The 24,078-nt window shown below is 44.3% G+C and overlaps 1 protein-coding gene across 2 annotated transcripts in view; it reads right to left on the bottom strand.

Annotated features, from left to right (window-relative positions):
* TMEM132D (transmembrane protein 132D) overlaps positions 1 to 24,078 on the bottom strand; it is a 233,539-nt gene that overhangs the window by 112,403 nt on the left and 97,058 nt on the right. For both annotated transcript variants that reach the window (XM_078381730.1, XM_078381731.1), the window contains one exon: positions 18,938 to 19,084. In XM_078381730.1, the coding sequence (XP_078237856.1) occupies positions 18,938 to 19,084 (147 nt within the window). The remainder of the gene's footprint in view (positions 1 to 18,937; positions 19,085 to 24,078) is intronic.

The raw sequence follows: 24,078 nt of genomic DNA, 5'->3' as shown, positions 1-24,078 counted from the left end.
CACAACTGCATTTCTATGCGTGCAATTCTGAAAAGCGAAGGCCGATCGGCTCATTAGATCCTCTCCCTGCTCAGCTATAGATCCTCGCACAGCTGCTGAGTCAGGAGATTTCGTTCTGCCCCGGTGAAATAGCATTAGGAGTTGAAAAACGACCGGCTTTTCATAAAAGAGGTTAATCCTTTAAAACATCTAACTGGGGAGCTATTTTTAGCTCCGAGCACTTATGTAATCACAACCAAGGAACATAAAACCAACTTCAAAAGAACGAACAGTGGCCCTAACTATTGCCAAAAGCAACAATTTCAAGGCGATCGCATTCCAGGTTGCTTGGTATTCATTTCTTTCTCGATAGGTGAAATTTAGATGCCTTTTTTTGCTGCTGGAAGCCACAGAGAGCACCTATCCTTTTATATTTACCTGTCTTTCCATCTCTCTTAGCTCCTTTCTCTAACAGGGTGTGGAAATACCACCTGCTTTGATTCAGACTGAGTTATTTGTCTTCGAAATCATAACCGTCTCACGGCAAGCGAGTCTATAGACTATCCAGTTCTCTTTATATCTCAGTACTTTAAAGTATTTACATGAATTCACATTTGTATGAATAGTAAGAAACCATGGGAACAGGGAAAATAATGTTGTTGCTCTTTGAATTTATCCAGTGCCCACAGCGCTACAGCACTCTCTAGGCAGTTTATGACATAATTCTGCACACAACTTGCTGGGTACTCATTTTACCAGCCTCGGAAGGATGGAGAGCTGAGTCGACCTTGAGCCTGTTACCTGAATCCATTCAGATCAAATTCAGGTCATGAGCAGAGGCTTGACTGCAGTACTGCAGTTCAGGGACTGTGCCATGAGACTCTGAGATGTGATGGTGTGTGTGTGAAACTCAGTCCCATCAACTACTGCTCAGCCTCCAGCGTGCTAGCAAACCTCCTTCCTTCCTGCCTTCCATGTGAGGATCCACACAATTATTTACAAAATCTTAAAATATTCGGGTACTAGTTACCTTGGTTCAATCATCAATCCTAACGAGGGCTTGCAGTCAAGAAACCAGAGGAAATCTGAGACTAGGAAGGGCAGCAATGAAGGAACTGGAAAAGATAATCAAGTGTAAGAATGTGTCCCTGGAGACCACGACCAAGTTCAGCCACACACTTGTGTTTCTGATCACGATGCGCAGGGGTGAAAAAGCTGGACAGCTAAAAAAAAGCCGACAGGGAAAAAATGATTCACTTGAAATGTGGTGCTGGAGGATTGCTTTGCAGATACAGTGGTGCCTCACTTAACGAGCGCACTGTTTAACGAAGAATCCGCATAGCAACCCATTTTTGGGGGTCACTAATGCGATCGCATTGCGATGTTTAGATAGGCTAAACATCACATTGCGATAATTTCTGCACCCGGCGGCCATTTTGGGAACAGCTGATCGGCGGTTCCAAAATGGCCGCCGGGTGCAGAAAATGGCCGCCCGCACCATTTTCGCGCCCTGCCCTCGCTTACCGAGGGCGCGAAAATGGCGGTGCTATGGAGAAACTTCGCAGAACGGTGAGTTTAAGAGCCATAGGAATGCATTAAACTAAGTTTAATGCGTTTCTATGGCGTTTTCCGTTCCGTATAGCGATGTTTCCTCATAGCGACGGTTAATCCGGAATGGATTAACCTCGCTATGCGGGGCACCACTGTATCCTGGACTGTCAGAAAGACAAACAAGTGGATCCTAGAGGAAATCTAGCAAAAACTACCTCTGGGGGCAAAAATGTTGAAACAGAGTTGGTCCTACATTGGGAACATCAAGAGAAGGCAAGATTTTTCTGGAAAAGACAACAATGCTGGGAAAGGCGGGAGGGAGCAGGAAAAGAGGAAGGCCAAATACGAGGTGGCCTGACTGCCTAAAGGAAGCCACAGGCTTCAGTTTGCAAGAGCTGTGCAGGGCAGTTAAGGACATTTGGGAGATGGCTCATTCATAGGGTTGTGATACATCAGAGGTGACTCGACATTGGATAACAACAACAAGAATCAAATTGCAGGGCTGTAGATCAGCTGGAAGCAAAGGGGTCGTGGGTTTTACAAAACAAGCAATTTGGATCGCATCCAAGTAGACGGCATTCCCACATCTGGACTCCTTGGACAAAACCACAAAAAAATGGCGCAGCACAAACCAGAAGGAGGAGGCAGGTTAGGGTTCAGAAGAAAGAAGCCCGCAGAATCTGAGGACGGAAGGGCCACACCCTTAATCTGTCCACACGATGAACTGTCCAGTGGTCCAGCTTGTGCATTTGTGGCACCTCTGGGCTAAGGAGAGCCTGTATTGCAAAGTCAAGAATGGAACACAAGGTTACTCTTTATTCGAGAGGCGTCTTGTGTATCCCATGTGGGCTGGCCTTGAAAATTTATTCCCCATCGGAGGCTCCGCTCAAGACGAGAGCTGCGTTTTGGGTCTACCCAACCCCCGCAACATTCCAAGAGTCTGTAGAAATACCTAGTTCTTGTGGGTTTTTTTTTCTTTCCCCAAAATGTTGAAATGTGTAGTGTCAGGCTCACTTGAATTCTCCACTTCACACACCACAGAGCCTGCCGTTGTGTGTCTTTTCAGATGAAAACTAATTGCCTTCAGCAATTAACAAGGAGTGGAATCTCCGAGGAGACTTTTTGCAATTAGTCCATTTCCAGGTACAATATTTGCTACCTCGGCTGTGCCTAATTGGAATGAAAATTACACACACACACACACACACACACCCACACACACACACTCCAGGTTTTGTCCTCATTGAGCATTTCTCCTTTTGAAGGGAAGGGAAAAGATGGAGGAGGAGAAAGCCCCCTCTCGGGTAGCTGAAAAATGATGGCGTTGTTCCTCCGCTTGGCACACAGACTGATTTCCGTTTATGAAGGGGGGGGGGACATGAATTAATTGGCAGGCCATTGTGCAAATAAATACAAATCTGCTCTTTTTGTACTGCTGACAAGATTCAGTGCTGAACTTGTTATTGAAATGGATGCTCCTCTTTCTTGAAGATCAAGAAGCAACAGCGGGGATATGTACGATTTGCATGCAAATGGCCTATCAAGCAACAACCGGAAGATGAAGTGAGACCCTCCAGGTGTTTCTTGGCCTACAGCTCCCATCAGCCCCGGAAAATGTAGCCAAGGGTGTGGGGGTTATGGGAGATGTGGTCCAGAAGCTCCTGGAGAACCACACCTAGGGCCAGCCGTCCTTGGAAAACGAAGCCTGGTGTGGAAGCAATCTGAAGGAGACGCCATTGCGTCAAGTGAGGCCCTCTGTCTTTCACCTCCACACAATCTATAGGAGGCGCCACTGGACCTTGACTCAGGAAAGGGTAGTAACTCTGGGTTTGTAGAGCAGAGAATCCACCCCTGGATTTAGCTTGAACTTTTCATGAGGTCTCTAAGATATGAAAGCCTACCTCAACAATAGTAAGAACCTCAGAAGAACCCTCCAGGTCAGGCCAAGGGCTCCTCTAATCCAGCTTCCTGTATCTCTCACAGTGGCCCCATCAGATGCCTCTGGGAGCACATGAGACCACTAGAAGCCTCTCTCCAGATGCAACCTCCTTTGGAGGTACCTTCCTTCAAAACCTGGAAATTGTACATCCCCATCATGGCTTGTGACCTGAGATGGACTTTTTCTCCAGGAATCTGTCCCATCCCCTTTTAAAGTCATCTAGGCCAGATGCCACCAGCATATCCTGTGACAAGGAGCCCATCACCTTGGAGATTGCCTGTGAAGTTGAGAGGAAAACCTGGAATAGACGCCCTACCCCCATGAACCTGGATTCATCTGCTCTCCCTGACCTAAGACCAAGTGCTGGAGCTTTCTAAAGCAGGGGTCCCCAACCTTGGGCCTCCAGATGTTCTTGGACTTCAACTCCCAGAAATCCTGGCCAGCAGAGGTGGTGCTGAAGGCTTCTGGGAGTTGTAGTCCAAGAACATCTGGAGGCCCAAGGTTGGGGACCAGTGTTCTAAAGAACAGACTGGACTAATGGCTCCAGACCTTGAATCCCAAGATGTTCTTGGAATGCAGCCCAAGAAATCCTGGCCAGGACAGCTAGGGATGAAGACTTCTGGGAGTTGTAGTCCAAGAACATCTAAGAAGCCAAGGTTGGAAGACCACTGGGCAAGACTTTAATTTTATGAGTCCAGCAATGAGGGGGCCAAACACCCAACATTTTCTTGTTCTCAAAAGGCCTGCAGAAGAAACTGCAATGAATTTATATGTGGGTTTCTGAGATCTCGGTAGGTTTAGTTTTTAAGTAGTTTAGGAGGGCAAATACGACTGAGTCTATTCTTGCAGTAAAAAAAAGACACAGACAAAACCTTCGTTCTGACCCGTTCTACAGAAGCAAATGACAAGGAAAACTTTCTGGGTTTCTCGCTGTTTCTGATCACTACCCTCCGTTTTGTTTTGCCCAAAACAAAAAAAAAATTGCAATTCTTTCTAACCATATCATTATTTATCCTGGATTCGTGCCATGTGTTTGTTCTCATCCGTAACGGCATACAATCAAACGCACGAAAAACGTTCATAAACTGCAGGAAGTCAACGGCATTCAAATATGAGAATTTTAGACCTTTGGAAAGGGTAGGGAGGGGGAAAAAATAAAGTGAATATTGAAGAAACAGCTACGCCACGAGCACGAAAACTCATATCTGAAATTATACCTTAAAGTCGGAACTCAATCTCCAGAGGCAGAATTGAGAAGGAGCGCATGAGAGAGATTTTTTAGTATGCCCCCTGGCCTCGGGGAGACAGGCACGTGACACAGTGAATCCAGCAAGTCTCAAGCAAATTGGAAAAAAAAAAGTTAATGCCATGAGGTTTTGCTTGCTTGAGACGAAATGGCTAAAGTTCAGTCACTTATTTATCCTTGTTTTTAATGCCGATTCCCTTCCATGAGCAAAGGAAGATGGGGAATTTTCCAGGTCTAGCAACCTGGGTGTGGAGACAGAGGTTGGCAGTTCGATTCCCCGCTGGGCCTCTTTGGCAGGGGTTGGACTGGATGGCCCATAGGGTCCCTTTCAGCTCTGCAGTTCTAAGATGATGATGATGATGATGATGATGATGATGATGATGATGATGACGACGATGATGATAATGATGATGATGAAGAAGAAGAAGAAGACAACAATGAAGAAGAAGAAGGATATAGAAGCTTTCTTCCATGATTTGAGAAATATGATCGCTGAAAGAAATGTGTTTTCATATTGCCTATGTTTTTTTGTCTGTTGCATTTGACTCTTTCTCATATTTGTATACTCACTGTTGCTAGCTTTTACATTGTCTTTTAAGGATGTAAGTCACTCTGGGTCCTTTGAAAGAAAAAAGTGTGGTAAAAAGGTTTTGAGTGAATACTTAAACAAGCAAAGAAATCAAACACTAAAGGAGGAGGAGCAAAAGACTAATTTAGACCAGTGGTTTCCAACCTTGGGTCCCCAGATGTTCTTGGACTAAAACGCCCAGAAATCCTGGCCACCACAGCTCCTGGTGAAGGCTTCTGGAGTTGTAGCCCAAGAATAACTGGAGACCCAAGATTGGGAACCACTGCCTTAGACGGATTGGGTGACAGGTAAAGGAAAAGATCCATTCCACAGTTGCTGCAGATTCTTAAATCCCAACCCACCAACCTTCAAATGCAATGCAATGCAATAGACAACTGTGTGATGTTGTCAGTAATAGAAACAGGCTTCGCATTGCTATGGTTGAGTTTTCTTCAAAAAACAAGGGCAGTGAAATCTATTTGGTTGTCTTTGGTGACAACAGAGAGAGAGAGAGAGAGAGAGAGAGAGAGAGAGAGAGAGAGAGAGAGAGAGAGAGAGAGAGAGAGAGAGAGAGAGAGAGAGAGAGAGAGAGGACAACAAACCACCTGAAGGGAAAAAGGAATATCTTTTCCCCCTCAGCACTCCCTGTGAGGTTTATTAAACTGGATCGCCACTCAGGTAAAAATAAAAATGCAGATATTAAATATTGATGCAAACCCAGAATTTGTGGAAATGTCCTTTTGTTACCTGCTCCTGCTGTACGACGTGTGTACTTTTTTGCTCGAGAAGGGGGGAAAAAGGTAGGTGAAGCTAAGAGAGAAAGAGAAATTTTGTGTGCTAGGCCAAATGTGGGACTTTTTTTTTTGACCCCGCTGAGGGATCTGGATCTGGCAGTTGCTCATTCGTGGAGGCGAAGAAAATGGCTGATATTCTCTTCCTCTCCCCCCCCCAGCACAAAATCTTGTGTGGACATTTGCAGGATGTTTCTTGGAAGTTTTGTAGTAAGTTCCCCCCCCCTCCTCAATAGGAGACTGCAAAGTTTCTTGCCATTCCTGCACAGGATGGTATCTTTCCTGTGCAGGATTCAACTGGAACGGGCCGACAAAATGGCCAACTATGCAAAATCCTGCACAGGAGTCTGTCTTTCCTGCCCCAGATTCACACACACACACACACACACACACACACACACAAAGGGGGGGAATCAAACTGCAGAGAATATGGCAATTTCCTTCCCCAAGAACCAACTGCAAAGGAAGAGAGGAAGAAAGATAATAAGACCAGTTTCTCATCTTTACTGGAAATTGGGAAATGTCAATGGTGGATGGCACTGGCTCCTAACCTTGGATCCCATGACGTTCTTGGACTAAAACTCCCAGAAGCCTTCACCACGAGCTATTCTGGCCAGGATTTCTGGGGTTTGCAGTCCAAGAACATCTGGGGACCCCAGTTTGGGAACCACTGGTTTATAGGATGTCTAGATAGAAATGTGTCATTGTGAGGCTCAGAAGATCACAGAGAACTGATCCCATTTTGGCCATCGGAGCACGAGGCAATCCTAATTATTGCTAAGTCCTCCCCAGAGGCAGCAAATGAGAATTAAATTTGTTTGACCAAATCATGTAAACCCAATGGATGCCCAGTAACAATACTGCTGCCTCCCCTTCTAATTCTTGCAGGAAATCTCACAATACGATATTGTCTTGGTTCCTTTCCTCAATGTTCCTCTTGCAGCAGTCAAAATAAACAAACAAAAATCAATAAAATGTAATCCGAAAAGCTAGAGCAGAGTAAAATTTTCCCCAATACTTAAAAAAACACAACCCTAACTCATTTCCCATGAGTCATCCTTTTATAAAATGAAATTGGGAGATGCAGAAAAAAAAATCCGGGGAATCAAATCAATTACTGAAGATAAGTTTTTCTTGAAGCCTCCACTGATACTAGATTGTCAAAATTCCGCACCTTGTATTTACTTTGATGATGATGACGACGACAATGATTATTGTTATTATTTTCAAATCATTATGAGGGTGAGGATCACCTTACTTTTCTCCTTCGAAGCACCGCAACCTTTTAGAGATTAATAGTGATTTCCCCCCCCCCGAAATGGAAGAGCAAAGCATAGCAATCTTCCTTTAGTTCAAAAGGAAATCAGCAATTTATGTGAAAATGAAGAAATGGCTTTATTTTTGAGAGTCTAATTCCAGCATTCCTAGCTCATCATGCTTCTAAAAAAATTACTGGGGTGGGATTCAAATGGGTGCCCACCACTCAAATTATGAGCACCGTCCTCCCCTGAAAGCCTTTGGGCCTGGATCCGGACTCACAACAGTTACTATGCAAGTAAAAAATCTATACTCAATAATATTGCAGTTTTCAAACTCCTGGTGGAACTATTTCTCTTGTCTCTTTATTTCCAGCAATGCTACTGCAGTTTTGCTGCCCTTGAAAGGCACAAGCAGTGATAAATATGGTCACAGAATGCCTATACAGTGGGGCCTCGCTAGACAGTTACCCCACATGACAGTTTTTTCGCTAGACATTGGCTTTTTGCGATCGCTATAGGGGAATTTCACTGGACAATGTTTGGTCCCTGCTTCGCAAACCGATTTTCGCTAGATGACGATTTTGACAGCTCCCTCCGCGCTCGCAAAATGGGTGTTTTCGGGACCTAAGCTTCGCAAGACAGTGATTTGAACAGCTGATTGGCGGTTCGCAAAGAGGCTTTCCTATGGCCGATCTTCGCTAGACAACAACGATTCTTCCCCATTGGAATGCATTAAACAGGTTTCAATGCATTCCAATGGGAAATGCTTTTCGCCAGACGATGATTCCGCTAAACAGCGATTTCAGTGCAACGGATTGTCATTGTCTAGCGAGGCACCACTGTAGCTTTATAAATATACTTCTTGGAACTCAAGAGAAGTTTGTTTTAGTCATGGTGGGAGCCATCTGGAGAGTCCATAGTTGGCGAGGCCCAGATTCCTTGGTAGGGTTTGATGGGACTTAAGGTACAAAATGTTGAGAATGACTGGCTGAAATCCTGTTCAGCAATGATGCAGTTGGTAGGCAAATGGTCCCCCATTCACTCAGTGTCAGCTGGCAATTAAAGAGTAACCATTGCAATTCTTTGTGCACACACTGCATGTAATCAAGAATCCCAGCAGAGACTCTTCAATTGCCAGCTGGAATCGAGTCAACGTTACATATTTGCCTCCTACTTTTATTAAAAAACCAACAGGATTTCAGCAATGGTCTGAATCTGTCCAGAGAGTGGCGAAACCATCAATGAATCTCCGATTTCTCAATTTAATCTTATTGCTGGTCAAGCCGTCTTCCAATTTCTGGTTGTTGTTTTTTTTTGTGTGTGCGCATTTTTGTTTATTAAGCAAACGCTGGCTATTTGGGAAGCGCTGGTCTCAAGCTGATGGAAAGACTGCTCCAAGGCATCTCTTGACATTTGCTTCTGTCCCAGATGTCATTTCCTGTAGCGCCGCACAAACAAGAGCATCGGAAGGGGTGTCCGCTGAGCAGGGGTGGGGGCTGATTTTCCCCGCCTTAGGACGGTACAGCTGGGAATCAGCAAACTGTAACCCGTCAAGCAAAGCACTCGTGATTTTCTCATAGGGAGGGAGGATTTCAAGTCCTCCTCCCTCCCGACGGCTCCTCTCGCTTGCTCATCGCTTGTGACAAGGCCTGTCAGGAAGACAGTTTGTCAAAAGGAGTGGAAAATGCAACATTTGAAAGGGGGACAACTGGCTTAACCTAAGGCCACGCTTACACCTTTTACACTGCTTTCTGAGTTGGCATTTGCCCATGGAAGGGAGAAGTCCAGTTCATCCTCTACGATCCCAATGAAGACTGGAACACTTTCTCCCGGCCACCTCTCACAAAGTTGTGCACCCAGGTAGGCTTTGCCTCTGGATAAGATGACAGCTTTCCCTCTCTACCAGAGGGTGCTTTCCCCATTTATTGTAAAAATAGGATTTGCTCAGTGTGCGATGTTTGGGGCTTCTGGATTTCTTCCTGGCACCACCCTGGAGAGCCAAATATGGAGCAGCAGCTACAAGGTCTGTTTTATTTTTCATTCTCCAACCCCACATTATTTTTCCAAATAAAATAAAATCAAGAAAAGAGAGCATCGGACTAAGACCAAGTAATTTTTACGAACAGGGAGGAGAAGATTACATATCTCAAAAGACAGTGTATTTTTTTTTCACCTTGACTGTTCCCCTCCTGTTGTGGAGGACAGGAGATGCACATCAGGAAATGGAAGGCAGTAGGAAAAGAGGAAGAGCGAACATGAGATGGATTGACTCTGTCAAGGAAGCCACAGCCTTGAGTTGGCAAGAACAAAAAAAAATCCCTCAAAATCAAGAGGCTCTACACAGCCTCTGCAATGAGTTGTTTTGGTCTCAGGTCTACAGGAATCATCCATGGTGCTCTTCCCCAAATGGATTCAACTCCATGGACGGCACCTGTCGGATTTAAATTAAAACCCAGAACCAATTTGCCAGCCACCTGTGCTACGCATTTCCTTGGAACAAAAGAGCTGTTTGTTTGTCAATATTCTCTGGACTTGGCTCGTGGCAGCCCATCAACGCCTCCCATCAAAGATGCATCCCTCGGCTACAAGCAACCATCATTTTTTACAATGACAGCTGAAGGACCCCACGGGACCTGCTTTATTTAAATGTCATGTGCCCCAGGAAAAAAGAGTCTTTCCTTTATGGACTCTCAGCCCCGGAAGGACCATCCGACAGGCTGTTGTGATGGAAGGAGGCAGGCATGGTGATTAACTGGGCTGCGGTGTTACAGCTGTGAACCCAAAGATCAGAGATTTTGGACGAAACAACAAAGAGGGGAATCGAGGAGAAGAGGTCAACCAAACCTAATGAATCTCAGGGTGTTTTTTCAAATGAAGAAGACCCTTCTGAAAGCTTCTGAAGAAGTGTGCCTAGACGCACAACAGCTCATGAAAAATAAGAACTCGTTAGTCTTATCGCTGCTTTTGAATTGTGGTGCTGGAGGAGACTCTTGAGAGTCCCCTGGACTGCAAGGAGAACAAACCTATCTGTTCTGAAGGAAATCAACCCAGAGTGCTCCCTGGAAGGACAGATCCTGAAGCCGAGGCTCCAGTACCTTGGTCATCTCATGAGAAGAGAAGACTCCCTGGAAAAAACTCTGATGTTGGGAAAATGTGAAGGCAAGAGGAGAAGGGGACGACAGAGGAGGAGATGGATGGACAGGGTCATCGAAGCGACCAACATGAATTTGACCTAACTCCGGGAGGCAGTGGAAGACAGGAGGGCCTGGCGTGCTCTGGTCCATGGGGTCACAGAGTCGGACACGACTTAACGACTAAACAAACCTTATTTTGCTGGTATAAATTGTTATTCAACAGACTAACATGGTGACCTTACTTTCCTTGGATTCCCGGGGGGGGGTTGACCCAATGGCCTTATAAGCCCCTTCCAACTCTATGATTCCATGATTCTACACAGAGCATCCTTGGTCCTCCTGCTTCCAGACCTCTGAATGCCAAGCCATGTACCAAAGAGATGAAGAGGTTTATGGATGAACTTGAGCCCTGCTTCCTTTCAAAGAGGGAGAGAATGAGGAAGGATGGGAAGAGGAGGAGGAACAGTTTTTAAAAAATCATTATTACAAACTATCTTTAGAAACAAATAGAAATTTTTGGCTTTTTTCGGCTCCAAGTGACATGCATGGTGCATTTCTCGTAATGCACACAACTCTTGCATTACGAGAAATGGAAAAACGTCTCTTCACAACAGAATGGGGCACCTTTGACAAGAAGCGATTTTGGTGCTGTCGTGGGCCATTTTCTATATATACTATATTGCCTTCTAAACGGAGAATTTCTCTCTCCTTTGGTGGCAATACATGGTGAGCGAAGCTTCCAGAGAAACTGAACTGCACTGGGTGGGAGAACAGAGCCAAAACTCCCAGGAAAACATAACAAAACTGCACCATTAGTTGTGATGAACGAGATGGGCCTATGTTTATGAAACATTCTAATGAACACCAGGAAGCCACATAATATGATTATGGGTGCTGTTAGGCTTTTATTTATGCCAGACGAATAGCCGAGCTCAAGAAAACCTGGCGCTCCGTTTAGGGGATTACGGCACTCCAGAGAGCTCGGCTGGAACGTAACCGCGGCGGCAACAGGTTAAAGAATGAGGCCGTAATTCACCGGGCTGCTTCCCCCCATCGGATGCCGGATGTTAAATAATTTAAAGGCGAGGTTTGGAAAGGAGAAATAGATGCCGCTAACGACACCAGTGATAAAAAATAAGCAACGGAAACGGTAAATCCAGGCAGTGCCGAACTGCGTGACTTCCTTTGGACCCAGGGAGCTCCTTATTGCCGTGCACCGCCAGATCCCGGAAGTTTTCAAAATGAGCCTGATTCTCCGCAGTTCAAGAAGAGATCAGTATGGGCGTAAGTGATGTTCTTATACCAAACGTGTCACCTCCTGGCTGCAAATTAATAGCCCTCCAGCTTGACGGTGGACCATCAGCTGCTGAGACTAGACACAGTTCTGCCATGTGGTGAAGCGCGGAAGGGCGAGAGTGGTCTTCTCCATGCTGGAGGCCCTCTCCTGTGTCCTCACCACACGGACCTGAGAAAGGTGGTGGGACTCAGAGAAAGATGATCTCAACACCCAAGTTGGCCCATCATGGGAGATACGGTCTTTGAGAAAGCTTGCATCCAGGCTATTTCCAGCTTTATAGGTTAGAACCAACATTTTTAAAGTATGCCTGGTAATTGATCGGCAGCCAGTGGAGCAGCAGTTAACAACAGGTTTAAGGTGATCCCTCTCACCGGCCCTTGTCAGCAATCCGGCGGCTGCATTTTGGACCCACTGAGGTTTCCGGACACTTCCCGTAGGCAATCCCAAATAGAGTGCCTTACAATAATCCAGACGGGATGTAACTATAACATTGTGATTGTGTTAATATTTAGAGCTTGAAGCGTGTGCAATATTTAGAACTTGGGCTGTGAGCCAGGATCAGCTTGATCTTTACAGATCTGCCCCTCAAAGCCTGAACAGCAGAGGGACCAGCGAAGAGGAATGGGCCCAACAAGCTCGTTGGCACCTGAGCATTGTCCCGCTGTCCCCCGAACACAGAATTAGGAATTGTAAAAGGGCGAATGGCCCAAATAAAACCTAGGCGCGATAGCGATCTTGTCATTAGTCGCCTTTGAAGTCATTCCACTCAAAGGCGCCGGATGAATATTTTAAACCCAATGAAATAAAATGCATTCCAAACGCATCATGGACCATCAGCGGGATCTCTGGAAGCATTTCTCTCTCTCCCCGGCCACTTTTTCTACAAACGCACGTCATTTTTGAGCCGCGTCGGTACCCGGCCCATGGAAAGACGAGAAAAACCACAAGGAAACGTGTGGCTTGAAATCTAGGCCATTGTCCTGAAGTGATAAGACGGGAGGCCTTCGAAACTTCAAATGTGACTTGACAGATGGGCTTAATTAGCTATTCCAAAACAAAGTCATAATATTTGCGGTTAATATTCATTCTAAAACGCCCTGCTGCCTATGATAATATTTGTATGTTAATCCTGTTAACGATAAGGGTTCTAGCCCCAGAACCTTTCCAAACGGAAAGAGTGATACATTTCCGAGTTCTGATAAAAAACACGACGCTCGCCCGTCCTGCTGGTTTGTCGCCGACGCTCGCGTCTCCTTAATCCGTGAAATTACACCTGTCACAGCGAGTTAGCTTTATTAACACCGCCTCCCCGATCCACCAAAGACGATCGGAACACACAAGAGCGTGGAATCGCCAGTTAATTAACGCCGCCACCTTTGCGTTCATGCAATGAGATTTTTCAGTTTGGGGTGGGTGTGTTTTTTTTTAAAGAACTAAGGGATGTAATTAAGCAATATACACATAGAAGAGAGGGGCAGGACAAGAAGAAGGAATAAACAAACCCCAGGAGGAATCTAAATGAGGGAACAAAACAGGGACTGAAGTTCTTTTTCAAAACTGCGATGCCTAGACCCCAGCCAGGATGACCCACATCTGGAAATTGCTATGGTGGTGGGAATAATTTCTGTGGCCATAACTAGGGGTGGGGGAAGTGGGGCTTTGCACCAAAATGTAGAAGGTGCTGAACTCATGCTAAACATGCCCAGTTCTTTCTACCTTTCCTCCTAGGACTTGGTCTCCAGGCCCCTGATCATCCTTGTTGCCCTCCTCTGAACTTGCTCCAGTTGGTCGGCACCCTTCTTAAAGTGTGATGTCCAGAACTGGACCCAATATTCTAGATGAGGTCCAATCTCCTTGTCTTCTCCTTGTTTGATGAAGCCGGGGAGGTCACAACTGGAGACCTTTTACCTTCTTTGGCAACCTTGTGTAGCTTCATTGATCTCAAGGAGCATCTCCCACCCTTCAAGAAAGCACTCCTCTCCCAGAGTCACAATGAAGATCCACACAATTAAATCAGCGTGGAGCGGAGAGATATTGACAAACTGTCCACATTTTTTTCCAGAGGGGATGCAAGAGAGAGACCCATCTGGAAACTGACTGTTATGAATAAGAATAAGGATCGTTAAAAGCAAATCACTAGGAGGGGATCGCGCAGCTCTGCATGACCCAGCAAGTCTGATGAAGCAAGACTGGCTGTCCTGGACTTGGCAAAGCCTCCGGTTTTGTTATCTGGCTGCAGTTGCAACTACAAGGCTTTGTTAGCTGTCTTGCAGACTTAAAGAAAGAGGCCGTCAATCACCATGGTGCATCCTTTTCACACTATCTAAGCGTAGCTGTTGCATTGATACCTCCATCGGTGGTTTCCATTTATGGGTCCCCAGGTATCGATAGACTTCAATTTCCAGAAGCCTCAGCCAATAGAGCCCATGATCAGGTACAGTGGTGCTTCGCTTAACGGGCGCTCCGTTTAGCCATGAAACCGCATACCGACGAACTTTTTGTGATCGCTTTTGCGATCGCTTTGCGATGTTCCCTATGGGGAAAAATCGCTTTGCGATGATCGGTATCCTGTTTCACTTACCGATCATTGCAAAGCAATGATTTTTTAACAGCTGATGAGCTGTTCCCAAATGGCCACTGGGTAAACAAAATGGCCGCCCACTGTGTTGCCTCGCTTTAGAGGCACCAAAAATGGCCGCTGCAATGGAGGATTTTCACTTAAGGTTAGTTTTCAAGCCCATAGGAATACATTAAAGAGGTTTTAATGCATTTCTATGGGCTTTTTAAGATCGCTTAACGATGTTTTCGGTTAGCAGCAATTTTTGCTGCATGGATTAACATCGCTAAGCAAGGCATTACTGTATTTAGGAAGCTGTAGTCCCACAGCATCCGAGAATCCAAAACAGGGAGCCACTTTTCGAGGTGATGGCCCTAACCAAGGCATACCAACATCTCACCTGCCTCCCGTGTGGACACTGAAAAAGACTACCTTTCTATTCCTAGAGTGAGAAGAAGCTGTTCATGGTCCAAATTGATCCCCATCAGCCCATTGCCCACGACTAGTTAGAACAATGGTTCCCAACCTTAGGTCTCCAGATGTTCCTGCATTAAAACTCCCAGAAGTCTTCACCACTAGCTGTGCTGGCCAGGATTTCTGAAAATTTTAGTCCAAGATCATCTGGGGACCCAAGGTTGGAAACCACCGAGTGAGAAGGACATAATGGCCCCTTTGCTATGAGAGCTTCGCTAGCTACCAATGTGTTTCGTGGTTAACTCAATGCCCGTTAGGCTCTATTGAAGATGCCTTCTATACAAAATTGCTACCCATGAAACCTTCAAACTCCCAAAGAACACCAGGGCAGTTTCCTTGTTTTTCAAAAGAGAAGCAAGTGGATGAGAGGAACAGGAAACAAGAACCACAAAAACCCTTCCTGGTTCACCAAATCTCCAAGGCCAGTGGTTTTATAACTTGTTTCAAGGCTAGGATTGCTCGGAAGCTCATTGGGGTTCTTCAGAGACAGCTGCTCAGCACACATCATGAAAGCAATGTTGTTGATGTGTGGTGTTGTGACGCTCTTGTTGTTTCAACAGCAGCTTCCCGTCATTTCAGTGACTGGCCCAATGCTTTCATAGATGGAAGCCCATCTCATGAGATGCATCAGAACATGAGCTGATCCAGGACCGCGGAAGTATCTGACGAAGTGTGCTGTAGTGCATGAAACTTGCTGAGTAAAACTTGCTAGCTTTCAAGGTGCTACAGAACTCCTTCTCATAATCAACTAAACCTTTCTAGCTTGGCTCCCAGCATTGAAAAATACAGCCTGCAAAAGGTTAACGAACTCTACCCAGCCACAAGGAGCGGTGATCACTACACACAAAAGACCAGCTAACGACACCCGTCAATCACAGTGACAGGTAATCTCTCCTCCTTATCACAACAATACACCCACAACAAAAACACACTGATCACCATAATCACCCATCTTCTGAAAAGGACAAAAGCTGATCCCACAGCTATAAATACTCAACTCCCAAACAAACTTCACCAGAACACAGAGTGCTACTCCAGTCCTCAGAGACTGGCAAAATGTTAGGAAGAACAATCTTCAGAGCCCAAAAAACCCACAACAACCATTAAACCTTTCTAGTTTTTTTCCCTTTAATTTTCAATTGCCCATCACCATGAGGAGTCCATCAGAAAGGTGGCACCAACAATATCAAAAATAAATGAAGAGGAAAGTTGCCCTTTTACTGGACCATCTCCAGAACTTGCCATCAGAAGAGAATGGGGCTAGGTTTGCTCTAGATCATATTTCTGTTTTATGAGCGGTTTCAGTTTAGGGGGAACAGATCTCGCCTTGCGAACTTGGTGCATTTTGTAGCATATGCACAAGTCTTCCTTGAAGGGTTAGTTTATTTGGAAATGATTGCGTCTCGACAGGAGACAAAGCCGCTGCTTTGAATTCTATACATCAATGGTGCGATTTCGTTTCCCTCTCCTCTGCTTTAATAACATTTTATATTATGTTTTCTAAAGGTATATACACCCGTAGAAAAAAGGGCTGGCGGGAGAGATTCTGATGCTATCAATTTGAGCCAGTTTTATAATAATCTGCTTATTATGTTACATGTGGTGTAAATCAAAGAAGATGTTTTATTATTATTATTCTTCGCTTGATCACCTCCAGGAAACGGGAAAAAGGGGAGAGAAATGCTGTACGTCTTTTTAAAAAGAGAAAGAAAGAAAGGAAAACAACAGTAGCAGAAGCTTTGAATTTCGTCCGGCCCTCTTATACGTCTCTTCAAATTACTGGAGAGGTTTAAAGATGAGCGTCTGGCTAATTACCATCCTCGGTTTGTATCCTGAACTTCCCGGAGGGAATAAAGAAAAAAAAATGCTTTCGAGGCTTCAATCCGCCATTCTCATTAGTGAATTTTTAATCTACATTTAGAGGCTTAGAACTTCTCTGGGTTTTTTTCTTCCTCCCCTTCAAATCCTCGCAGTGTAACTGCTAATGTAGGACGCTGACCCTTAAAACAATCAGCGTTTAAGCGGCGGCTTATTATTTGGGTTTCTTGTTGTGACAGAGAGTTTGCGGAAATAATCACACTTAACGCTTGCGTGCTTCGCAGCAACGGGAAAGTCCCTGTTTTCCATCCCAGAGCCCAATTCAGCCTCAGAGATGTTCTGAATCCACGTTCCCGTGGTGAGCCAGAAAGCAAGACAAAAAGGCAGAGCCCAAAAATGCCAGCCTATTTCAGTTTAAACTTCTTGTTGTGGAACTAAGGCTTGGGAGAAGCATTGTGTGAAAGAGTACATCGAGGACACAAAAGCTGACGAACCACTCAAGCAAACCAGCAAGTGGTCCAGAACTGGAGATCTCCAACTTCTGTTGAACAGAAAGCGTTCCTGTCCCTATTTTACCAAAAAAGAATTCGTGCAGCGACACTACGAATTTCTTTTCTTATGTCGAGGAAAGCTTAGAGAAATGCCTACACCAGTGGGTCCAACCTTGGGTCCCCAGATGTTCTTGGACTCAAGCTCCCAGAAGCCTTCACCACTAGCTGTCCTGGCCAAGATTTCTGGGAGTCGTAGTCCAAGAACATTTGGGTTACACAAGGTTGGGAACCACTTGCCATATCGACCATTGAATCTCAATCTTCTCTGAAACTTGGGTTCCCAGAAGTTCTTGGACGACAAGAAAATCCTGGCCAGCACCGCTGGTGGGGAAAACTTCTGGGAGTTTTAGTCCAAGAACATCTGGAGACCCAAGGTTGGGAGCCACTGGTGTAGTGGACAGAGTGATAGACTAGAAGGTTGAGGTTCAAATCTCCACTCAGCCACGGAAACTCACTGTGGGTGTGAAACTAGTAAAACCAGTCAAGTATCTCATGTACCTTGAAAGCCCTCTTAGGGTTGCAAATAAATCACTTCTGACTTGAAGTTACTTTATTGGCAGCTGTGATTTTTCCAAAATGAAAGACACCCTTCACTCTTCTATGGCCTCCGGTGGCTTCATCAGCCTTATGCAACATAACTGCACAACAGGATTTCATCCAGAGGTGGGAATGTTAATGTTAAAAAGCTATGTTCTAGCTGTTGAATCTCTACTAATTACGCTCTGCTTTATGAACACAGGATCAGTGACACTTTGGCGAAGTTTTAGCTTCTTGTTACTTTCAAAAATTAATTTAAAAAAAACACTTAAAAATACAAAATGGCCAGATCCCGTTCCAAATGACCTCCGTGTAATGTTTTAGAGATAATAAAGAAGCATTTCTCAGTACACACACACACACACACACAATTAATTGTGAGCTGGCCTGGCTCCCGTTTCAGATAAAACTCACAAATTAATGAGATTCTTTTTCTGAACTCGTCCAATTCAAGTTGACGACCATTGCTACCACAGATCTGGTCAAAGTTCAGACTCTTATTTTTAGGATGTAATATGCTAGACAGTGCTCATTATTTTTAAAAGCAGCAAATCAGTCTTTTTAAAAAAATGCCCTGCTCTACGAGAAAAGCTTTCGTGACACCGGTGAAAGGCGTCTTCTCTGCCATTTTATCCCCCAAATGGGTTATGGTAAAACAAGCATACCACCAAAATGTTTTTTTTTAAAAGATCTAAAATGGGCCCTCCAGGAAAAAAAACAATTGCAAATACTCAATAAGCATTACTTGTTATGCACACACAAAATTGCTCCTGGAATGATCTTAATAATCATCACTCTTAGAACTGAAGAAATGGAAGGGACCCGATAAATCATCAAGTCCAGCCTCCGTCAAGGTGACACAGCGGGGAATTGAACCCTCAATCTCAGACTCCACAACCAAAGACTTAAACCACTGAGCTATCCAGCAAGTAGTCATAAAATATATTTTGAAAAACAATACCATCAACGGATCTCTCTGTATTCCTTAAAGTAACTCACTGCAGATAAGATGGCAACTTCCAATGTGTTATTTCCAGCATCTAGATATGGCGCGGGCCAAAACCAGGAGCTCATGATCTCCATGAGTTGAGGGACATCCCAGAACACATGACATTCCCACAAATGGTGACATTGCAAAGGAAGTAGTCACCAGACCCAGCCTTTCCAGAAGTGGCTCGTAACCTGCCCATCTCAGTTTCAAAGCAACTGCCAGAAAGCGGTTGATCACAGACCTACCTTTTTCCCAAGGGCGTAAATTTCCTTCGACAAAATATCACCGCTGGCGCATATTTCCCGGTGTAATCCACACTCTTTTGCACGTCCCACGTGTACGGATTGCTGGCTCTAATACTGAAGACGCTCACCCCTTTCTTCACCTTCGCTCTGCGAGAAACAAGAGATGACGTCAATCATTAAGCAGCTGCGGAAGGATCGCGCAAGCAAGCTGGCAGGATGGGGGCCGTTAACAAGAGGTTGTCCGCAATTATCACTAACACATTCCGCTAACAAGGATACCACCGTTTCATCAAGACCCAACTCGTATAACCTCATCCTTGTTCTTTCTGCCTTGGAAGATAGGTCCACTACAGAAGGTGGTAGCTCCGTGGCAGAGCACGCATTGTGACAGAACATCCTAGATTCTCCTCCAGGCATCATGAGGTAGGGCTAAGAAAGGTGTCTGCCTTAAACATGCTGGAATACCTTTGCTGGTCTTATAATAAAGGTTAAAACAGAAATATACATCAAGGACTGAGTGCCTCCTGTAAACTTCATGGGAGAGAACTGGACATCTGGACCATTACCATAGGAGTGGAGAACCTAAGGTCCCTCTAGGTGAGGTGTGGGGCAATTCTTCTATGTACCCACCCTTGTTATGAGCCATGAAGTTATCACTAACATATGGTGACCCCATGAATGTCTATCAGAAGGTATCTATCCTTGACCTGCTCAGCTCTTGAAAACTCAATGCTATGGCTTCCTATCTTGAGTTCATCTCCTGTTTGGTCTTCACCTTCCACTGATGCTTCCAAAGTCTGCCAACATTGTTGTCTTCTCTAGCAATTCGTGATGTGTTTCTCCGCACCCACCATCCTCTTTTAAGCCCAGGGTGGGTAACCGCCTTCCAAAGAAACCTGAAAATGATCATGGTTTAGAGAGAGGGTCTTGGGGCAATGGGGTGGCCCGCTAAGGCCTGGATGGAGGGTTCCCTCTGGAAGACGGCCAACGGTCTTTGTGTGCCGTAATATCAGGAGAAACCACACCCAGCAACCCAAATGTAAAGCATGCAAAATAAAAGAGAGTGTACGTTTGCACAATTCATGCAGATTGGAAAATCCGGCTTTGCAGCGTGCAGAATTTGGACTGCTTTGGCATATATTTTGATTTTTTAAAAAAGCAGGTCACATACCGCTCTGAATATAGATGAGGGTTTTTGCAAGTGTCAAACTGAGACGAGATGTCATTATTAGAAAGGAAGACGCATGTGACACAGTCCTCCGAGATATTTTCCAACTTAAACAGTGGGATGAGTGCCAAAGCAGTATAACAAAGGACATTGGGATTACTTTTCCAAGCAATTTGGATTACAAGGCTGGCATATTTCCGATTCTTCTGCCTGCCGACAGCTTCTACCCGTCTGCTGTTGCCACCGCTTGTCTAGAACAATCATCACCCATAGATGAACAAAGCTATTGGCCCCCAGATCTTTCTGTGCCAGAGAACCAGCTCAGGGGCCTTCCGAGAGGGAGAGGGACAAAAATTCGTTCAGTTTGCATTTAGATGCAAATTTTGTCTAATTCTGCATCGTTGAGCAAATGTAGGAACCGAAACTCGATTGCCTTTTGAAAGTCCCATTGCTCCTCATGTCTCAAGGGAGTTCTCCCTCAAAGACAATGCATACAAAGGTCATACCCGCCTATATCTGTATATTATTGAAAAGAATGTACAATATATATATTCAGAAAAGTGTGTGCACTGTTGACGACGCACAAAATATGTACAAATTTTATACACTTCAAACAAACTTCAAAAAGTTTTTTTTTTAAAAAAAAGATCTCGAACTTCTGCTTCAGTATATGAATTGCCAACATGGATAAAATCACATATTTTTAATGTGGGAGAGTGAATACATGTCTACAAACATATATGAACGCACAATATTCATACACACAAACATACACAGCCAAGTATATGAAAACCCTTTTGTCTCTATTTTCATTCTCCAAAATACAAACAATTGCACTAGCTGTATTTTCACAGTATTTAGCACAAGGCATTTTCTATTACACAATTTTACTGTATGTTGTGAATGCCCAGAGAGTGATTGGTTTATTTGTATTTGGATATTGCTAACTACTATGTTTTAATGTGGGATTTTGTGGGTCAGAGGGAGCCTACATGGCAAATGTTTATACATTTATATGTGGCCCCAAAACAAAGAGGCAGTGGTTGGTTAGGAAACACAAGTTGCAAATTGTGTGAGTCAATGTGACATTTCACATGTGGTAATGAACAGTTTTCAGTTCTTTTCTTTTGAAGCTTTGTTTTGTAAAGAGCAACAGTGTATAGTAACTAAAGGAGCCCCAGGCTATAGAAAACAGCAGAAGCAACATATGGTAATGAGCTACTGACTTTACCTTTGAAGCTTGTTCTGTAAAGGTGGTTGTGGTTAGCTGGGAGGGAGCCTGAGCTATGAAAAATAACAGCAGATAATAATATAATTATTATAGTATTTCACATTTGGTAATGGCTTAAGAATCCTTGGCTAATATTTAATCAATTGAGATTACTATTGAGCATATGTATATATTTTATCTCAGCTGTCTCCCTCTGAATTCTTCTTCTGTAGTTTTTCTTCTACAGAATAGCAACTTTCAAATCCCATGAACAGTGTACAAGTAGACTGAAATGATCTGAAACAGGTTTGGGTTTATTGCCATTCTTGAGGTCCATTTTTGGTCTGTTACACAGCTCTAGTCAACTACTAAGAACATAATACATACCCCAAATTAATGGTATGTATCAAATACAAGGGCTCTATCTGTAAACTTACTATGCTGAAATGTAAAAATACTAAGATGAGATACAGGATTTGAAGTTTGATCACCACAATGTCCATCCGTCTTAGTTTTCTTCATATAGCTCTTGGAAAAACTGAAACCCGGTTGTCATGTTTGAAACTGTAATAAGGCTAATATTTTTATACATTCTAAGATTCTGGTTCCTCTTACATAACCGGATATCTTAGATGTTACCAGTTCCTTTGGTTATTATCTCAAAGGGTAATGAAATACAGGAACAAAGACTTTTTCACATGCATTTCCATGCACGGATGGACCGATAGATGAAAAGATGGCAGACAGAGATGGATAAATTTTCAAGTGCTCCTAAACCATCAAATTCGCAGCTATGGTCTTGATGCTCTCCTGCTAGGTTGATCTGGAATGAATGCTGACATCTGTATGGAAAGATTGACATGGTACCCCTCCCAGTGAGCTTGCTCGCCCTTGACATTTGTAATACCCAACGGAAAAAAAACTGCCGTGTGCAAAGGCCGATTCTGCATTTTTCTATCACGAGACAAATCTTTTTTCCCCTTCTCTCCCCTGAGATGCCAGCATCCAACTGAAGGTTTCTCTCCTCCTCTTCAAGTATTTTTCACCCATCTCATTTAGCTATTTTGAAATAAAGAATCTTGACCTGAACGTTTGCTATTTTTTGAAAAGCTGTGAAAATAAGCAACCATCAGGAAGGGGAACATTAATCAAACGGGTTTTTAAAAAGCCATAGACAAATGGAGGGTACATTCTCAAATCCCATGGGAAACCAAATGATCAGACATGCTTGCAGATCATCTGCCTGTATTTAAATCTAAATTAGATGGCTGTTCGCACAAATTAACCAAGGCCTAAGTGCAGTTTCGATGCAAAGACTGATTTATTCTAAGTAGTGGAGTTTTGAGTTGCAGGGTCTTATTTAGAGGGTGCTCAGCACTCTCTTGATCTTCCGAAGATATCAAAATCCATTCTTTGGATTCTGATGGCAAGGGTAACACCTCAAACGGAAGAGTTAGTGGTGGATCCACCCAGGAAGAGTTTAAGAGCCATCTCTTGAGGTCCCTGTCATTATTGGGCAACTAGTGTTCCCTCCCGTGGAGAAGCAAATCACATGCACTGACATGGACACTTGGAAAAGCACAGGAGAAAAGATTGTTATGAAAGATTCAAGCAACCCATCCTATGCTTCAGATTCTTAAACATCCAGGAAATAAAACAGTGGCATATGCAGATTCTGTAACCTGGCATTAAAAGCAACCTGTGCAAATTGGACCAAGATTGGGTCTCCTGATGTTCTCGGACCTTCTCTGGACCTCAACAACTCACGACCTCCGAAGATCATGCTTCTTGGTAGATCCTGGTTATTTCAATTAGGCTTTAATTCATCAACCCTATAGGTCGGTTCTCTCAGACCAAAGTTTGTACTTGCTGCCACAAATTACAGGATCATTCCATTCCTTCCTCTGGATCCTTCTCCCTAAAGGCCATTTCTTCCCCATCATTTCTCCCCAAAAAAGGAAGAGCCCAGTTTCAATATGTGCATTTGAATGTTCTGATGTGCCTCAAAGAATAGCAAAAGAAGCGCTCGCCAAGCGTTTGCAGCGTGAGATTCCCATCAGGTACAGATTTTCAGGTCTACCTAGTTCACATTTTCCCCCAGGGCTGTTCTACACAATATTGCAAGTCCTTTCCTATTTATCAAGAGAGAAAGTTGCAGTGAGGACAAAGATAACCTTGCACATATGTCAGCAGAGACGCACCTGCAAGCTTCGGCAGTGCACCAAATTTGCAAATGCTTAAATCAAAAGAAACAGGCTAGCTTTGTGCTCTGCTGGAGAAGGGAGAAAGGAGGACAAGCTAGGGAGAAAAATCCTTGAAGAAAGGAAAAAAGGATGAATCTCCAAGGCTCTTCCGTCCCCTGTGAGCTCTTCGGGATTCCTCCACATCCTTCAGGATTGTTGTGCATGACACAACTTTATATGGGAGCCACAATGTGTGTTTGTTCTTGGATCTCCACCAGTCATGACCTCCAAAGATCAAGCTTCTTGGTAGGTCCTTCTGCCAGTACAGTTTGTACATTCTTGGATCTCCACCAGTCATGACCTCCAAAGATCATGCTTCTTGGTAGGTCCTTCTGCCAGTACAGTTTGTATGTTCTTGGATCTCCACCAGTCATGACCTCCAAAGATTATGCTTCTTGGTAGGTCCTTCTGCCAGTACAGTTTGTATGTTCTTGGATCTCCACCAGTCATGACTTCCAAAGATCATGCTTCTTGGCAGGTCCTTCTGCCAGTACAGTTTGTACATTCTTGGATCTCCACC

This window comes from Pogona vitticeps, chromosome 14 (assembly GCF_051106095.1).
Source record: "Pogona vitticeps strain Pit_001003342236 chromosome 14, PviZW2.1, whole genome shotgun sequence".
In the NCBI taxonomy this organism is placed as follows: domain Eukaryota; kingdom Metazoa; phylum Chordata; class Lepidosauria; order Squamata; family Agamidae; genus Pogona; species Pogona vitticeps.
Note: the sequence above shows the minus strand (reverse complement) of the source record. Positions and strands in the feature narration are given on the sequence as shown.